Raw genomic sequence first — 13914 nt, forward strand, 5'->3', positions numbered from 1 at the left:
GGTGCTCCTGGACTCTCTGCCACTTTCCTGGAGGAGCCTTTGTGCCACTCTCTAGCAGCCCTGGTAGGGGAGGAGAGGGACTTCCAGCTGTCCCCTCTGCCTACCTACACAGACCCCTCCCTCAGACCCCTGGTGTGGAAGTCCCAAAGTAATGTCTCCCCTTCTGGAGCAGTCTAGGTGTTGGAAGCATCTGGGAAAGAGCCCTGTTCAGGTGCCTTTGGAAAGAGTGCCCAGCCCTCTGGAACTCGGGGAGGCCTGGGCCCAGGGAGGCTCTGCTCCTGCCCAGTGGGAGGGGAATGTAGGTAGGGTCACTGTGCGCTGGCCCCGGGGCAGTTATCTGAGACTACAGGGCAGCCTCCTGTTGCATCAGATGCTTCTCTGGGGACCTGAGCTGGGAGCCTCTGCCAGGTCTTTTGTTAGCTGCCCCATTGGTCTGGCCTCCTGGGGTGGCACCAGCAGCGCTGGGTCAGCCTCCCATCAGGCACATAAGTTTCCCGCCTGGGGGCTGGTGTCAAGCGCTGGGTAATCACACTGGTTTTGCTCTAACCTGATGCTCCCCACACGTGGCCCCTAGGCCTGGGTGTGGGGAGAGGGTCGGCTTGGTCTTGTCATTTCATGAGTGACTGAATACAGCCCTCACCACCTACCAGCAAAGAGTGTCTGGGTGCTGTGGGGGAATGGTGTTACCTCAGAAGACTACTGTTGGGACTTCCATGGTGGTTCAGCGGCTCCCAGCGTGGGGGGCCCGGGTTTGGTCTGTAATCAGGGAACTAGATCCCATGTGACACAACTAGAGTTTGCATACCGCAACTGAAAATCCCGCATGTCGCAATGAAGACCGGGTGCAGCCAAATAAATAAATATATTTTTAAAAAAAGACTATTGTTGATTTTCAGTAAAATGACTACCTTCCTTCAGGGTTGTTATGAGGATTAAATGCACGTAAAATGCTTAATAGGGGACCGGGACTCATTTGAAAGATGGTTGTCTTCTCTTGCAGTTTTTTCCTGCTGCTGCTGCTTCTTGTGCTTCTTATATGATATATATATATATATATATATATATATATATATATATATATATATATATATATATATATTCATTCATTCTCTACCCCCCACCTCCTCCTCCCCTCCATTTCTGACAAAGCTGCCACCATTTGGTAAGGGACTGTAACTTCTCTCCAAAACTGATAGGAAAGTGAAAGCGTTTTTTTTTTAGATTGCCATCACACAACAAATGTCATCACCTTAGCTCAGCTGGAGAGGTAAAGTCGAGTGAAAGGGACAGCTTAATAAATGTGGGGATGTTCCTCCCATCTTACTCCATCCCACTCTGAAAAAGGTCACTTTCTCTTTAAATGCAAATTGCCTCTTGCGAGCTCAGCTTCCACCCTTTCCGTTCCCGAGTTGGAGAGTGCTGCGGCGGGCGGAGGGAACCCCCACGGAAGCATCACTCCAGACCCCAAACCTCCAGGTCAGTTACCCACTTCGGGAGTGGGTGCAGAGGCTCAATGACGCGGGTCTGCTGCTCCATTTCGGATCCTGGCTCCCGAGATGAGCGATCCATTTGGCACACGGCTTTGGAGATTGTGGGAAATAGATCCCAGGTCGCCCCCAGCCATTCCTGGGGAGCCGAGGCTCCCGCTGCAGTTTTTCTATCGAGTCCTTAATTGAACCAAGCTGCTGCTGGGCCAGGTATTTGACGCGCTTCTGTCTCCCCTCCACCACCGCTGTCCCACACCAGTGCCAGCCAGCCTCGTACAATTTAAATGCTTATGCCCCCAGCGCCACCGCCATCCCAGAGTGCGGAGTCGGGCTTGGTGGTGGAAACTGGGAGTAAGCAGCTTGAGGAAACCCCGTAAAGGGTCTTCAGACCTCCATCTGGGGGGCGGCCTCCGCGGACCTGGGGCTGAAGGGGCGGGGCCGGGCGGGAGATCCAGCGGTGCCAGCCTCGGGCGCAGCCTTTGTTGGAGGCCCAGGCTGCCTGCTACGTGCCCGACCACGCGGCCCTCTCTGGCTGCAGCTGAAGCCAAGCGGGGACTTCCTGACTGGGGAGGGTGAAGCGGCTGGAAGTCTGTCCCAGGGAACTTCTGGGAGTCTCCTGGTGTTTGCCATTGGGGGCGGGGTGGAAGAGGAGGGATGCCAGTGCGGGGAAACCGCACTGAGCCCTGCCAGCGTGCCACGGCTTCTGCCATTGCTGCCCATCCTCAGGGGGTTACTGCCTCACACCGGGGTCTTCCCAGGTGATCCCATCTACATCTCTGTCACCTTCCATGCTGAGGTTTGTCAGCGTCTGTCCAGGCAATTGATAAATAGAACGGAGCCGAGTTAAGACACTCGTAATCCTCAGCCGGGCTCCTGCCAGCTCACATCCACCCTGTCTCCCCCTCCATTTCCTCTGCCAGCTCCGCCCCCGCAGCTACAGGGACAGGAAACCCCAGGAGCAGCAGCAGCAGGAAAATAGTGTCTGGTCCAGCCCTTTGAGGCAGGGCCTAGGTTTTCAGGCTAAAACTGGAAGGCAAGGAGGACCTGGGGTGGGCCACAGAAGTTCCTTCAAATACACATCTGTGACCCCAGCAGTAGGTGCTGGCACCTGGCCTTGCCCATACTGGGCAGCTGAGGGGAGAGTTAGGAAGGTCTGGGGGCCATCCTTTGCAGCTCTCAGGGATTGCTAGGTGGAGGGATGGCTTTGCCCCTCACTATCTCAGTGGGACTGCCTCCCTCCCAGGGCCTGAGGCCTAGCCAGCATCCAATGGAGGACAAGAAGAAGAAAAGGAGTCCCAAGCCCTGCCTGACCCAGCCAGCCCAGCCCCCAGGCACACTACGCAGGGTCCCAGTGCCCACCAGCCACAGCGGCTCCTTGGCCCTGGGACTCCCTCATCTGCCATCCCCCAAGCAGCGGGCCAAGTTCAAGAGGTGGGTACAGAAGGGAAGAGGGCAAGGAGGGAGGGACCCTAACTCTGGGCTGAGCCCTGTGGGCAGGAAGGTAAAGGGGGCCTTAGCCTACCGTTACTAAGCAGTAATCCATGCCTTCCCTGGGGCTCCTCCCACTCCCCACCGGCCCCTGAGAACTCAGACCCAGTTCCTACTCTCAAGTGTGTTGGGAAAAGGCCAGGTGGGTCACGGGGATCACACAGTATGATGATGCACCTCAGCGCAGGGAGTGAGCAAACTTCCAGGAAGTGAGTCAGAGAAGGCTGTTGGGCACACTGGAGAGGGAGAATGTTCTAAGCTGAGGGGCTTGCCTGGCAGAAGTATGGTAGGAAAATATTGCCTGGAAGGTTCCAGGAACCACAGGTGATTTGGTGGTCCTGGATTGTCATGGGGTAGGAAATGGTGAGGGGATACTTGGGTAAACAATTTGAATTCTCCGCTTAATTTTTTTAATGATTGAAAATTTACCTCCTACCCTATAGTGTCTGTGTTTGTTTCCACTACCCATGCGTTCTTTCTCTGATTACTGTGTTTCCCTGTGCCTTTGGCACCACCTGCCTGAGAGGCATGTTGGGAGATGGCCAAGTCGGGGTAGCTGAAGCTCAGGACTGGGGCAGGGATAGTAGGAGACGCAACTGGAGAGGCAGTGGGGCCAAGCTGGAAAGATCATTCAGTGTTATCCCGAGGGCAATGGAAAATTCAAAGAAAAGGTTTTTACAAACAAGAGGGGCAGAAAGATATTTTTGGAAGAGGTAAGATGGCTTTCATGGTAATAAGGGAGTAACTGTCCCCAAGTTCACTGAGGACCGGTGAGGACAAGTGATTCACCCAGGGTCACAGGAAGAATGAGTGAGGTGCTCAGACTGGAACCCAGGAGCCCCATTCCAGGCATGGTTCTGGATGTATCACTGGCAGAAAAAGACTTCTTTTGACTTCTCACCCTCACCCTTCTTCACCCACTCCCTTCCCTTTACCCATCCCGGTGCCCAGAACAGGGCGAAACATCCATTTACATTGGTGGGTGGATAGAAGGGTGAATTAGTGCATAGACAGATGGCACAGAAGACCTGGGGTTACCTGGCTGCCACTCACCCTGTGACCATGGCCATGCCCACCCACCCAGGGTCAGCAAGGAGAAATGCCGCCCAGTGCTGGCAGGAGGTGGGGGTGGCTCTGCAGGCACCCCCCTGCAGCACTCGTTCCTGACCGAGGTGACCGATGTCTATGAGATGGAAGGTGGGCTGCTGAACCTGCTCAATGATTTCCACTCAGGCCGGCTGCAGGCCTTCGGTGAGTCCTGGGGGCGGGGCTTAGAGGGCATGTAGGTGGGGCTGGAGGACTGGGTATCTGGGGCGTGGCTGGGACCAGGGTCCCAAGCTTGCTCCCAGAGCTGACAGGTGTTGTCCAGGGAAGGAATGCTCCTTTGAGCAGTTGGAACACGTGCGGGAGATGCAGGAGAAGCTGGCCCGGCTGCACTTCAGCCTGGACGTGTGTGGAGAGGAGGAGGAGGAGGAGGAGGAGGAGGACGGGGTCACTGAGGGGCTACCTGAGGAGCAGAAGAAGACGATGGCTGACCGCAACCTGGACCAGCTGCTTAGCAATGTGGGTCAGGGCTGGGTGCTTCAGTTCCTGGGGGCACCAGAGGGTGTGTGGAGGGGTACATGCTTCTAAGACCATTCCTGGCCCCTGGGTGAGAAGCTGGGGGTGCATGGAGCCCAAAGCTCTGGGTCTCTCAACCCCCCACCAGAAGATGAACCCCAGAGCATCTGGAGTTTGACCAGGTGCCCCTCCTTACAAAAACTTCCCTTTCTCTCTCTGTTGACAGCTGGAAGATCTCAGTAATTCTATGTATCCTTTCAAGGGGACTTGACAGTGTGTAAGTGTGTGCACGCCTCCCAGAGATAAAATCAGCTTCGGCCTCCCCACCACCCTGCAGGAATCTTTACAGATAACCAACATCCTCACCCCTTTCAGTCCTACAGAATTAGCCACAAATTCCCCCTACCCAGGTAGAGGGTGCAGAAAGAATTCCCCAAATATTAGGAGAAAGAAAGGTGGTTGCAGGGAATATGTTTTACTTGCTTATCAAAATCTTTGCAAGGGGCTTCCCTGGTGGCGCAGTGGTTGAGAGTCCGCCTGCCGATGCAGGGGACACGGGTTCGTGCCCTCGTCCGGGAAGATCCCACATGCCGCGGAGCGGCTGGGCCCGTGAGCCATGGCTGCTGAGCCTGCGCGTCCGGAGCCTGTGCTCCGCCACGGGAGAGGCCACAAAAAAAAAAAAAAAAAAATCTTAGCAAGTACTTTAGCCGACACCAATCCATGGCAAAGCTTGTCTGATGTCTTCCTATTCTTTCAGCACTGAACAATTCTTTTTACTGACTTAAATTATCTCCGCATCTAGTTCTATCAGAAGTAGTGCGGGTGCACGCTCCTGCATGATCTAAAGCAAAAGCGAAGGGGGTAAGGCACCTAGCAAGAAGGACAGGTGAGGACTGCAACCCCAGACCACGGAGCACTCCAGAGTCCCTGGCCCCCGTCCTTTTGCGCAGTCGGGGAAACTGAGCCTGTGCAGGTTGGGAAAATAGGGCTGCAAGGACCCGGGTCCAGAGCATCACAATCCTTGACAGGCACAGACAGAAGCTGCACCTGGCTGAGAACGCCGAGCCTGAGGAGCCGTCAGCTGTGTAGGTGTCGGACCCAGGCTCAGACCGCCCCTTCTCATTCCCTTCAAACTGTGACTTTTTACGGACTCGATTGGGTGTTCCGCGGCCCCCCCAGGTGCTATGGGGGAGGGGGGCATTGGATGGAATTAAACCATAAAGAAAGAAAGCGGCTCTGTGTCCTCCCTCCCCTCCTCGCGCCTTTACTCGGCAGGGGCGCCCGGGCCCCAGCTCTCGCGGGAACGCCCCTTCGCAACAAACTTCTGGTTTGGGAGGTCCCGCTCGCGGGGCTGGACTCCCCTGTGCTGCTCTGGGAGTGGGAGTTGGGGACAGGTGCCAGTTGGCGCCCAGCCCCAGGGCAGGAGCCAAAAGGTTGCCATGGAGACGGCGGGGCGGGGCCTGAGCAGGCCAGCGCGGCGCAGACTGGTGACGCACTGCGCAGGCGCCGGGCGGGTCAGTTTGCGCCCGGATGGAGCGGGAACGGTTGGATCGGAAGGTGACCGCGCTGCAGGTGCGGGGCAGGCTGGGGTGCGCATGATTCCTCCCCCGCACGGGATCTCGGACTGGGACCTTTGGACAAGATGAGGCTGTCACGTCTAGTAACCTGCCCGCGTGCCCACCTCTGAACCTACCGACCCAGCCCCACCGGCCTGAAGAATGCGGGGACCCCACGGACCCTCACGCGCCCCCCACTCCCATTACACACTCCTACGGGATCAGGGAAATGAAGGGAAGGGCCTTTAATCGACGAGGTGGATCCAGCCCAGCACGCTCCCTCGAACCCCCAGAGCGCCAACACACAGCGTCACCTGTCCTCTCCCGGGGGCCGGGTCCTCTCTTGCAGACCTCTCCAGGAGAATCCCCCAAGATGCCCCCATTTTGCAGTGATAAGGGTTTTCTTTCCCCTCGTTCTCCACACCAGGCCTGCGTCCGGGGCTTCTTGGTCCGACGCCAGTTCCAGAGTCTTCGAGCTGAATATGAGGCTATTGTACGAGAGATCGAGGGTGATCTGGGCACGCTTCAGTGGACTGAGGGCTGGATTCCCAGGCCCCGATTTCTCCCAAAGGTACTACACACCCTAGAGGTAGAAGAGATGGGGAAGAAGGACCTGGGCAGGGGATTCCACCCTTCATGCTGACAAGCTATTCTCATTGGAAAAGGCAGCAGACTCAACCTCCTCACACCCCAGTCCTTAATCCTCATCAACTTGTATGCTAAATCATGGCACCCAGACACTTGGAGGGTTTAGCCTTGGGGCTCTCATACCTTTCTGACTGATTTCTCAGAAGGCAAAATCCCATCAGACCTGGAAAGCTGGAGAGAGGGTACCAAATCCAGAGCAGGAACTGTGGAGCTGCTTCCCATGTAAAGAGCCTGAGAAAGAGGCCATCTGGGAGGAGATGATACTGAAGAAGTCAGGAGAGAGCGCAGCAAACTCAGGCAGTCTTCCCTGCAGAGATGATAGCCCATGGCTTCAGGATGAGCAGAGCAGGAGGACCAGGAAACCGAGCCAAGAGGAGACCAGAGACATGTCAAAGATGGAGAACCCAGGTACCTCTCTGCTTAGATCAGGGCAAGCCCCTGACCCTCTCTGGGCGTCAGTTTTCCCATCTGAAAAGTGAAAGGCTTGTGCTAGATAAGCTGCATCCCTTTCCTTCTTCCCTCTGCTTGGTTGGGGGCAACTCATGGGTGGGCAGAGGGAGGGTGCCAGGGTCTAATGCTAGGCCAGTGCCCACTGTCTGCCCCCTCAAGGCTTTCTCCCTTCATTCTTCCCTCCTTCACAGAAGCTGCAGGTCCAGGACTGCCCCACAGCCAGACTGAGCTCCAGGAGCTCCAGTACCACCGCAGCCACTTGGCTATGGAGCTGCTGTGGCTGCAACAGGCCATCAATAGCCGTAAGGAGGTAGGCACTAATTTGGAGCCCTCTCTGCACATTTAGGGCCAAGGGTGGGGGTTAGGGAAAAGCCTCCTGCCATGCCCAAGCAGGCCTGCCTGGTACAGTGTTCTCTTCTCCAACAGTACCTAATTCTCAAACAAACACTGAGATCCCCAGAGGCGAACCAGGCAAGAGACGAGCCCAGCTTGTGCGCAGACCATGGGGGACAGGGCTGTGAGAAAGCTGGGTCACGACCAGGCCCACCACTGGAAGACCAGTCCTACAGAACTACTAGAGAGCCAGACCACATGGATGACTCCTGCTGGAGACTCAGATCACAACCCCATAAAACCCCAGAAATACTGGCCACTACAGACAAAACCACTGCTGGGGCTAAGTACAGGGACCTATGCTACAGACAGACAGGACCACAGCTGCCCACACCATGGGATAATCAGGCCATAGGGAAAAGGCTCACCAAAGAGCCAGAGTGTGGAGAACAGACCTATGGAGGGACCTGCCTGCAGTTGACAAAACTTCTAGAGGATGAGACCCACAAAGGCCTCAAATCTAGGGGCTGCTGTTCTGGAAAGGCCAGGACACAGCTGCCCACACTCTGTGAGGACCCAGACGTTGAAGACAACTCTCCCAGAGGGCCAGGCCAAAAAGAGCGTGATTGCCAAAGAGCTGGGCCACGAGAGTTGGGCCTCTCAGAGGACCGTGTCATCTGTGATGGGACTTTGGCAGAGCATGGTGGCCTGCATCTCTGGAAGGCTAAACCACCCCGAGGGCCGGACTCCTAGTGATAAAAGCTCCACAGATAGAACCTCCAATGAATCTAGCCATGAAGGATGGAAAAACCAGAGGATCAAGGCCACCTGAGAAACTGTCTTCCACAGGGTCAGACCACACAGGAGAGGATCACTGGAGGGGGCGACTGTGGAAAACAGGACCACCAGGCTAGACCCTGGGGAACCAGGGAAGACCAGGTTCCAAAGGGGGATTCTATGAAAGGGCAATGAGGGAGACAAGACCTCATTGTAGCTCCCTGGTACCAGCTCTACCTCCTGCCCCTGCCCGTGGGTACTAGTGGCTAATGAGGCCAAGAGAAGCTGGAGCACAGAGCTGGCATCAGTAGAGATAGGAGGATACGTTCATCCTCTGCCTGTGGCTCAACCCAAATTTTGGGATAGGGAGCCACCTGGGGTGAGCAAAGTTGGGGGGCTGATGGAGAATAAAGGTGTTCCTTAGATTCTGAGCCTGGCTGTATTTATCTTCTGCCTCTGGTCAGGACAGACTCTGGGCCCTCCTGTTCACTTCCTGCTGACATGGGGCATCTTCCCCAGAGCTGGCTGGGAGCCACAGCCCAGGAGCAGACTAGCCATCCTTGGGGAACAGCCCCCAAAGCTGATCTTCCTTTAAGCTCAGCCCTTGGGCTGCAGAGTGGCAGGGAGGCTGAGAGTCCCTCGCTCCACCCAGTACTGGAACATCTGTGTTTCAGTGTCATCTCTGCCACTGCCTCTCTCACTGAGTCCCAGGCTCTTTCTTCATATGTAGTGATCAGACCCACCGTACTCTTGTGAGGCCCCACCAAGAGCAGGTTGGATGAGACCTTGAATGCAGACAGATGCTCCTATGGAGGCTCTCCCTGCCTTTCTGGGTGAGAGGGCAGGACTCCACCTCTGATTGGCACCGCTCCCAGCCCTGCCTTAGTTGCCTGGCAACAGCTCTGCGTCTCTAACCGGGGATACGCTATGGCAGGTGGCAGTCCAGCAGCCAAGAGGGTAGTGGTGTCCCGGAATGGGGACCCCTTCTCCCCAGGCCACCAGCTGGTGGTGACTCAACACTGCTTCCCCACCCTGGAGACCTTCCTCTGTGATGTGACATCGGCTGTGCAGGCCCCACTGGCCGTGCGTGCTCTCTACACGCCTTGTCATGGCCACCCTGTCACTGACCTGGCAGACCTGCAGAACAGAGGGCAGTATGTGGCTGCTGGCTTTGAACGATTCCGCAAGTTCCCATGAGTGGGCTGGGGCTGGTCAAAGAGCCTGGGGAGAGAGGTAATAGCGATAGCAACAGCATGTGTTCAGTACTTCCTGTGTATCTCACGGAATACAGCAATCCTATGAAGGGGGTGGTCTTATCCCCATTCTTTGGAAGGGGAAATCAAGATAGTGAAATAACCTACCTAAGAGTACATAAATAACACGTGGAGCCACAGTTCCAGTCAAAGTCTTACACTGATGTTCATGCCCATCCAGCCAGGACCAACCAGTGGGAAGAAGAACATTCTGCTGGTTGAGCCCCTTTTTCCAAAGGCTGTTCCTGATTGGGTCCTTACCACCACCATGCCCATCACCACCACCACTAAATACTCTATATCCATCCATCACTTCCTCCCTGCTGTGCTTAGGCATCCTGTGCTCTCCATTAGGCTGGGATTGTCCTTTACAGGGTGGGGCTATGCTTTCCAAGATGGGAGAATAAATAATTTGAGTGTCTGAGCTTCCAGCTCAGATCTGGCTTCCAGGTCCTCCTCTGCTCTCAGCTGAGGTTGCTGAGAGTTAAGGAGCCAGGAGTTGGAAGCCAGACAGACTTAGAGGCTGGGCTCTGTCACTTCCATGTTGCTGAGGTGAGTCACTTAACTTGCCCTCGTTCTCATACAAAATGAGATGAAACCGCACACATCATGAATGAGAAAATTTCTGAGATACAGGAGGATGTCGACCTTTAATCTTGTGGTTTGGGTCTGAGACCCCAGACTGGATGTCCAGCCTGATACATAACCTGAGGCAGGTTCAAGTATCAGCATCCGTTTCCAGACCGAGATAACTGAGACTATTCCAGTGGGAAGGCAGACTTGGTGAACTGGGCCCCAGCCCCACGCTCTGGCAGCTGCCGGGCTGTTGAGGACCCAGGCTCCCCAAGATGACCAGTGACCTATCTGTCCTTTCAGCTCTTTATACCCTAGAGGGGAGGATCCAGGTGGGAAGAGCAGCAGACTACCTGTAAGTCCTGGGGCCGACCAGCCCCCAGCCCTCTGTTCTCCCATCCCCCTGGGGGCTGCCCCCACTTTGGTCTGGGAAGTCAGGAGCCCTGGAGCTCTGGAGCCTTCTCGGGTGCAGGATTTCAAGACACTGTTCCTTGTGCCGTTCCCAAACTTTTACTTTACTTTAGCTCCAGGCTATGGTCCTCAGAGGAAAGAGGAAGCCATAAAACAGAGGGATGGGAGGGGGTTAAGAATGTGACCTAGGGGAGGTAGAAGTACCCTTTGGTGAAAGGCGTGACCAGTCCCATCCCTCCTTGCCCCCTCTTCTGCCCCAGTCTGGTTTCTTTCCCTCACCCTACCCACCTTGGACTGACCTATCCCTGACAAAAGGCCTCAACTCGCTCCTGATCTGGGGGCCTGACGGGTTTCAGGGCCCTCCTGTGATTCAGCAGCCATGTGATGGGGCCCTTGGACAGCGGCTACCTGCAGGTTCCCCCTGCTGTATCCAGTGAGTGCTCGTGTTGGGGAACAGGGGCAGAGATTTTTGTTTCAGGGAGACCAAGGGAAAGTGGGTGGATTTGTTCCAGGAGCCCCTGGCGACTGGGATATAAAAAGTCCAACATGCTTAATGGGTGAAAAACAACGCACTGGTTCTTGGACCATCTTCTGGCTGCTGTGCCATCCTTCTTCCTCTCACACGTAGGTAGTTCTGGGGACCCTTCCCCTTACCAGGCTGCTCTTTGTCCCAGTGTGTTCAGGAATGGGGACCTGTTAAGCCCCCCATTTAGCCTGAAGCTGTCCCAGGCTGCCAGCACGGACTGGGAAGCAGTGTTGAAACTCCTGACTGAGAAGGTGAAATTACAGAGCGGGGCTGTGCGCAAGTGAGTTTGGGGACTGTGGAGACCTGAATGTCCCCAAAGGGAGCCTCCCTACTGCTTTTCGCTGCCCTTGAGGATGAAAAGGCAAAAGGAAAGCATGTTTCCCCAAATGAGACTTCTTTCTGTGCCTCAGGGAGAGGCCCCTCCAGCCCAGCCCTCGGAGCCAGGGCAGAGCCTGGGTGACTGGCCCTGGTGCCCAGAGGGCCAGCAGCCAAAGGGCACCTTGAAATAGCTGTACCCACCCCCTTGTAGTCTGCTGCATATGAAGATACATCTTGTTCACCGGCCCTTATGTACTCACCTCTCTCTCCCAGACTCTGCACCCTGGATGGGCTCCCACTGTCAGCAAGGGAGGCTCTGGTGAGTGGCCATTACTATGTGGCTGTCGGAGAGGATGGTTCAAGGCCCTCCCCTATCTGGTGCCTCGTCCCTCACTGCCCAGGGGCTGCTGGTATGTATGTGTGAGGTGGAAGGGTAGCAGGTTAGAGCAGAGGAAGCCACCCTGACTCCATGTCCTGCTCTGCCTCCTACAAGCCTTCTCTTTTTTCACTGCAGGCAACCCCCAGACCCAAAGTCCAGGCTCCACAGCAGGGGGTAGGTGAGGCAGGGGGTCATGGGCGGTGGGAAGGAAAAGGAGTGACTAGCCGAATCCTCTTCCAGCTCAGCCTCTGACCTTATCTCACTGCATCCTCTCAATAATCTTGTGAAACAGAGATTATTATTCCCGTTTTCCAGAGGAGAAGCTGAAGTTCAGAGGAGTGAAGTGATTCGTTCAGGTTAACACAGTTATTGACAGGGGCCAGACCAGAAACTGGTCTGAAGCCAGCTTATCTGGGCTCTGTGAAGACCTTCAGGACTCTGAGTTGCTGGACCTAATGCCAGGTTGGATGCTTGGAGACGGAATCAGCATATCTGGCACAACAGGGTCCAAAGATGCTTATCAACTCCCCATCTTACCCCAAGCCTGAGCCCTCCCAAGAGATGAGCCAGTGAGCATTGAGTGGGGGGTAGGGGGATGCGGCCTGGTTTCACTGGGCATCTAGAATACCAGGCACCATCTGCCGTGTCCCTGGATAAGGCAGCCTGATGGAAGAGGGAGCAGGGAGGGAGGAGGCAGGCTATGAAGATGGATGGCATCTCCTCTTCCAAGCTCCCACCAGGAGCATTCAAACCTTGACTGGGAGTGGAGAAGGTATGGCCAGCCTGCACCCACGGCTCAAGCCCAGTGTTCCCTCCGCAGGCCGATAGCCACAGAGCACAGGCAACCCAGTCCTCTCCAAAGGAAGCCAGGCAAATTGAGCCATCTGCTTTTTATGCCAGCCCCCAGCAAGCTTTTCAGCATGCTCTCCACTCTCTTGAGGGGACCCAAGAATCCAAGGCCTTCTCTGCCAGCCTCTAACAGTGACGTAGGATTGTCCCTGCTATGCTGAGGGAGTTCCATGGGGGCAGAATGCCCAGGTTCAGAGCTGGTCCGGACTTCAGGACGACTGTCTCCTACTCCCCCGTGTGCACGGCCAGTCCCTTGCCTCTTCACAGGGACCTGGTTTATGAAAAGAAGCACATGGAAACTCAAAGACATGACATTTCGGGGGTGGGATTTGGAAGGGGTGGGGGTAGGGCCAAAGGCCTGCCTCTGAGCTAACCTGCCATCCTCTGAGGTCCTGGGCGAGGGGGAGGGGAGGGGAGGGGAGGGGAGGGGAGGAGAGGGGAGGGGAGGGGCTGGTAGAGAGGGTCAAGGGAAAGAATGTGAGGGCTCCTCAGCCTAGGCATCGGCCTGTAACTTCCCACATCAGAAGTCAAGGGAGTGTATGGGGCTCCCCATGCAAGGATGGAGACAGCACGGGCCCAGGGAGTAGCACATGATGAAGCCACCTGGACAGAGGCACCCCTGGATCAGGTGGGCTGGGGCCAGGGCCGGAAGCCGTATGTTGGGACAGGAGTTCTGAGCTGGAAACAGGCAGCTCTAGGTCCCGGAAACGATTCTTCTCCCTTGTGATTGTGAGCAAATCTCCTAACCTCTCAGAGCCCGACTTCCTACCTTGTTGAATGAGAGGGCAGATGCTAATTTCTGGTCTCTTCCTTTCTTGGGGTGGGCAAACCCCAGGCTGAGGACTGGAGGCTGGATGTGGGGTGCTAATGGCTCCGTTCTGTGTGGCCTTCTGCCTCCTCCAGAGGGCAGCACAGGTAGTGGAAGAGGCCCTGATCCTGGAAAGCCGGCCAGAGCTGGGGCAGCTCTCTCGGCCTTGGGCCCTGCTCTGCCATCTTGAGAGCCAGCAGCTGCAGCCAGGAACTGGGGACCGCCACTCTGCGGCCACCATTTATCCTCAGCCTCCAGCGGCCGGTTCTCAAGGAAGCAGGGCCTCCCCTAGGCTCACAGGGTGCGCTGCAGCCCCTCTTCTGCCCCTAAACCCACAGCCCAGCCTCCTTTCCGCTCCGAGCAGAGCAGCCCAGCCCAGCCACAGAGGCCATTTCCTTATGAGGTTCTCTGGTCAGAGAGATGAGTAGCCAATGGAGCTTCAGGGAAAGAACACAAACTGGGGAGCGGGTCGTCCCAGTAAAAGAATACTTACCAACC

General features: G+C 56.0%; 3 protein-coding genes across 7 annotated transcripts; all 3 read left to right on the plus strand.

Annotated features, from left to right (window-relative positions):
- Positions 1 to 1345: 1345 nt before the first annotated feature.
- On the plus strand, positions 1346 to 5765 carry CCDC28B (coiled-coil domain containing 28B). Of its 5 annotated transcripts, none has more exons than XM_067725272.1 (6): positions 1376 to 1476; positions 2731 to 2918; positions 4060 to 4226; positions 4345 to 4538; positions 4762 to 4784; positions 5570 to 5765. In XM_067725272.1, the coding sequence occupies exons 2-6, from the start codon at positions 2755 to 2757 to the stop codon at positions 5622 to 5624; spliced, it is 603 nt and encodes a 200-aa protein (XP_067581373.1). In that variant the 5' UTR covers positions 1376 to 1476; positions 2731 to 2754; the 3' UTR covers positions 5625 to 5765. The 5 variants fall into 5 exon arrangements, with proteins under 5 accessions (XP_067581377.1, XP_067581373.1, XP_067581376.1 ...); XM_067725275.1 differs by lacking the exon at positions 5570 to 5765 and adding an exon at positions 5338 to 5563 and having other exon boundaries at positions 4762 to 4812; XM_067725273.1 differs by having other exon boundaries at positions 1399 to 1697.
- A 123-nt stretch (positions 5766 to 5888) lies between these two features.
- Positions 5889 to 8730, plus strand: IQCC (IQ motif containing C). Its single transcript, XM_067725269.1, is given in 7 exon segments — positions 5889 to 6107; positions 6519 to 6662; positions 6883 to 7147; positions 7381 to 7499; positions 7616 to 8260; positions 8262 to 8338; positions 8340 to 8730. Coding segments are annotated over 7 exon segments (1389 nt in total). The 5' UTR covers positions 5889 to 6065; the 3' UTR covers positions 8437 to 8730.
- Positions 8731 to 9226: 496 nt separating this feature from the next.
- On the plus strand, positions 9227 to 13813 carry DCDC2B (doublecortin domain containing 2B). Its single transcript, XM_067709351.1, is given in 12 exon segments — positions 9227 to 9486; positions 10310 to 10318; positions 10429 to 10480; positions 10893 to 10969; positions 11211 to 11342; positions 11654 to 11733; positions 11736 to 11790; positions 11895 to 11949; positions 12580 to 12730; positions 13133 to 13236; positions 13512 to 13557; positions 13560 to 13813. Coding segments are annotated over 12 exon segments (1068 nt in total). The 3' UTR covers positions 13607 to 13813.
- Positions 13814 to 13914: the final 101 nt, after the last annotated feature.

The sequence above is a fragment of the Pseudorca crassidens genome, chromosome 2 (assembly GCF_039906515.1).
Source record: "Pseudorca crassidens isolate mPseCra1 chromosome 2, mPseCra1.hap1, whole genome shotgun sequence".
Lineage (NCBI taxonomy): Eukaryota > Metazoa > Chordata > Mammalia > Artiodactyla > Delphinidae > Pseudorca > Pseudorca crassidens.

Bases quoted from the DNA above. Each gene is read 5' to 3' on its own strand.
- CCDC28B (XM_067725272.1), top strand. From the start codon at position 2,755: ATGGAGGACAAGAAGAAGAAAAGGAGTCCCAAGCCCTGCCTGACCCAG. The intron at 4,227-4,344 runs GTGAGTCCTGGG...GGTGTTGTCCAG, and splicing joins AGGCCGGCTGCAGGCCTTCG to GGAAGGAATGCTCCTTTGAG. The intron at 4,785-5,569 runs GTATCCTTTCAA...TGACAGGCACAG, and splicing joins GAAGATCTCAGTAATTCTAT to ACAGAAGCTGCACCTGGCTG.